Genomic DNA, 3,665 nt, shown 5'->3' on the forward strand with positions numbered 1-3,665 from the left:
GCTGCATGGCCACGTAGTCCCGGCCGCCGGGGACCGCGCCCCGGCCGGGCCGCGCCGAGGGGGGCGCCCGCGGCGGCCCCAGCTCCATGTTCATGTACTCCTCGGCGCCCTCCGGCAGGCCCAGGGCGGCGGCGAAGGGCGGCTTGTCGCCCGCCACGAACTCGATGTTCACGTACTCGCCGGGGCTCTTGGGCTCGGGGGGCAGGAGCAGCGGGGGCTGCTCGCGGGCCCGCGGCAACGTGCTGGCCTTGGGGCCCCCCAGGGAGAGGCGCGTGGGCCGCGCCAGGCGGCTGCGGGTCTGCACGGCCGTGTCCACCTTGCGCGGCGGCTGCGCGCAGCCCTCGTGGCCCCCGCCGCCGCCCAGGCTGTCGCTGCTAGTGGACGAGGATGAGTCCTCGGCGGTGTAGAGCAGGCGGCCGGAGCCCAGGGCGACGCGGGGCTGCGGGCTGCCCTCGTCGCCCGCCGCTGCCCCACCGCCTCGCCGCTGCACGTGCTTGAAGGAGCGTGGCAGCGAGAAGTAGGAGTAGATGAGCTTGTGGTGGGGAGCGGTAGCAGCGGCTGCCTCCTCCACGCCCGGCTGCCCAGCGCCCCCGAAGTAGCAGTCTGGCGGGGTGCTCGTGGTGGAGCCGCTGGCTGGGGACATGTTGATGTAGTCACTGCCACCACAGGGGAGCTTCCCTTCATTGCTCTCCACCGAAAGCTTTGGGTGGTGGCCGGCCCCATTAGTCCAAATCTTGCCGTAGCCCGCTGGGCCACCATCGGGAGAGTAGCTGCCACTGGGGGACATCATCATGTAGCCATTGGAGTCCACCATGGGTGGCGGGTGGCGGCCCCCTCTGCCGGGGTTGATGATCTGCTGCGGGGCCGACACGCTCTTGGGGCTCATGGGCATGTAGTCACCGCCCTTGGGGGGCCCGCCGCTGCTGGGCACAGGGGCAACGCCAGGAGACATTGGCATGTAGCCATCATCCGTGTGCGGGGCGGAGTTGGTCCGATGGTGCCCGCTGTCCAGGTGGTGCATTTCCAAACACTCCTCAGGATAGGAGTGAGTGGGCACAAAGGCCGAGTGCCGGTAGGAGGACAACCGGCTGCCACCACAGGGGTAGGAAGGCAGCATCTCTGTGTACTCCTCAATGGAGGCCACTGAAGACTGTGAGGGCGTCTTCTGGTGGGAGATGGTGGGTGAAGTGCCCGCCGAGTGAGTCCTTTTCCTGAATGCCTTCTCCAGATCGGCAGCATCTTCACCACCACCTCGGGGACAGCAAGGGGTACCGGCGTAGCGGGGCTGCTGCTGCGGGTGGCAGGTGCGTGGGATGAAGTGGCCATTGGGGGCTGCCAGGCTGCAGCAGGATGAGGCGGTCTTTCCTCCCATGCAGATGTAGTTGAGCTCTTCATCTCCCCGAGCTGGTGGTGTGTGCCCCAATGAATCTGGGGTCACACTACGAAAAGAGCTGCGGAAGTCGCATGGGCTAGAGCCATACTCATCAGAAGAAATAAATCCACCATCGCTTGGGGAGCCCGAAACTGAAGCACTAGACCTGCGTGGAAAGAGGCAGTCCGAGGTGGAGCCGTGGCCACTAGTACTGCTGGATGACAGGCTGACTGGGCTGGTGGCCGAAGGAGAGCAGCGTGAGGAAGGCATCGGGATGGACCGGCTGTGGTTGAGTGGAGGATGGAGCCTGGAGTTGCCACGGTGCCGATGTGAATGGGTCCGGTTGGCACTGGGACTAACTGGACTGCCATCCACAGAGGCAGGTCTTGACATAGTGCCTTCTCCATCACTTGATGCTCTTACCCGGAAAGAACTGGGTTTGCCACCAGTTCCTCCTCCACCACCACCAGCAGGAGAAGTGGCAGTGACGCTCTCAGTCCTGGACCGGCGACTGAGCCCCACTTGGCTGGGTGGAGGGTTGTTGATATGGTGTCTGCTACGAAGAGGCACAGAGATGGGGTTGGAGCAATTTGAGGAAGACTGGCTTTTGCTCCGGGGCCGAAATTCCTCGCTCATGGCTCGCATGGCCTCCAGGATGGTTTCATGCATGTTCTGTGCCACCACCGAGTCATCCACCTGCATCCAGAACTCCCCGGGCCCAGTTACAGCTGAGCGTCCCACCTCGATGAAGAAGAAGTTCTCAGAGTGACCACAGCGGCGGATATTGAGCAGCTGCAACACCACAGCAGCCGCATCTGAATTCAGCTTCACAAAGCTGATGGTCTTGTTAGTCAGGCACAGGCGGTAGATGCCAATCAGGTTCTTTGTCTGGCCTAGGCCCTTAGGCTTCAGAATTACTTGCCAAACTTCCTTAAAAGCTGGGCCAGGGGCTACCTCACCGTAGTTGTCCTCACCTGCTTCCCCCAGTCCCACACTGCTGCCCCCAAAGGTGACGTCGCTGTGGTGGTGGTGGTGATGGTGATGGAGGTGGTGGTGGCCCTTGGCCCTGTTGTGCAGCTGCAGCAGGGCTTGGTACCAGCTTTCCTGCTCGGGCTCGCTGTCAGCTGCAATGGCAAAGTGCTCGTCCTTGGTGTAGAGGGCCACCAGGTGCTTGTTCTTGGAGTCAGCTCTTTTGTTGATGTTGAAGCAGCTTTCTAATGGGATGGAGCGCTTGGGGGCCCCGGACTTGTGTCTCCATTTCTTCTCATTCTCGTAATACTCCAGCCGGGCGGGTCCCGACTCGCTGGCTGCCCTCAGCACGAAGAAGCGTTTATGCATGCTCTTGGGTTTGCGCAAGTAACCCACCTTCCTGACATCCGAGAAGAAGCCCTCGTTATTATCCGTGGGGCTCGCCATGGTAGAGGGAGAGGTGGCGTTAGTGCTACTGCAGCTAGCAGTCCACAAGACCCCCAAACAGCCAAGAGAGCCAGAAAAGGCAGCCACCTAAAATAAAATACATGCAACAACAATTAAAAAAAGAAGCAAAACAGCTCAGGATCCCCTTTTGAAAACGGGACGGGGGAGGGACACAAGCAGGGTGAGAGCAGCTGTTCAGTAGCAGGGGCAGCTTCCAGCACCAAATCAGAGTTTGTGTTGCTGTTTATGCCCAAATCGCCCGTAGATGGGTAAGCGCGTCCTTAAAAAGTCCGGTCCCGATCCGTCCAAACAAAAGTCTCGTCCCAGGAGCAGCCGCCGGGAAAGGGAACCGCATCTTCCGCGCGTGCGGGCCGGGAGCCTCGGCGGGAGCAGGCAGGGGCCCCGCACTGCTCCCCAGCACCCCTTCCCTTCTCAAGTTTGCCTCCACCAGCAGCGATTGCTGTTGCAGATTAAATATCCTCCGGGAGGCGGAGATTGTTTTGCAAAGTCCGGGGTTTGCACCCAAAAAATACACGCTTCTTTCAACTCTCTCTCTCTAAAAAAAAAAAAAAAAAAAAAGAGAGAGAGAGAGAGACGGCCGAGCCCCCCCCCCCAAAAATCCCCTTCCCAAATATCAGCGCCGGGGCTGCTGCGGCTTCTCCCGCCAGTGCGCGCGGAGGAGGCGGGCGACCCCATTCAGTCCCATCTCGTTAGGCGCAGAAAGTGCCGTTTCCACGCAGGGCGCGAGCAGCGGCGGCAGGCGGCGGCGCAGCGCGGGCGCAGCGCGAACATCCTCCCTCTTCCTCCTCCTCCTCATTCCAGGCGGCAGCGCCTCAGCGGCCGGCGGCGGGGCCCGCTCCCGCGCGCGGGGGCTGCC

At 61.9% G+C, this 3,665-nt stretch overlaps 1 protein-coding gene across 1 annotated transcript; it reads right to left on the reverse strand.

Moving 5' to 3' along the window:
• Position 1: 1 nt before the first annotated feature.
• On the reverse strand, positions 2–3,333 carry IRS1 (insulin receptor substrate 1; the record flags this gene model as incomplete). The annotated part of the gene is made up of 1 exon (XM_026040026.1): positions 2–3,333. A coding segment is annotated over exon 1 (2,787 nt), but the record flags the coding sequence as incomplete, so codon positions are not given.
• Between the last annotated feature and the right edge of the window lie 332 nt (positions 3,334–3,665).

This window comes from Nothoprocta perdicaria, unplaced genomic scaffold, assembly GCF_003342845.1.
Source record: "Nothoprocta perdicaria isolate Ctin4 unplaced genomic scaffold, notPer1 scaffold_25, whole genome shotgun sequence".
NCBI classification, from domain to species: domain Eukaryota; kingdom Metazoa; phylum Chordata; class Aves; order Tinamiformes; family Tinamidae; genus Nothoprocta; species Nothoprocta perdicaria.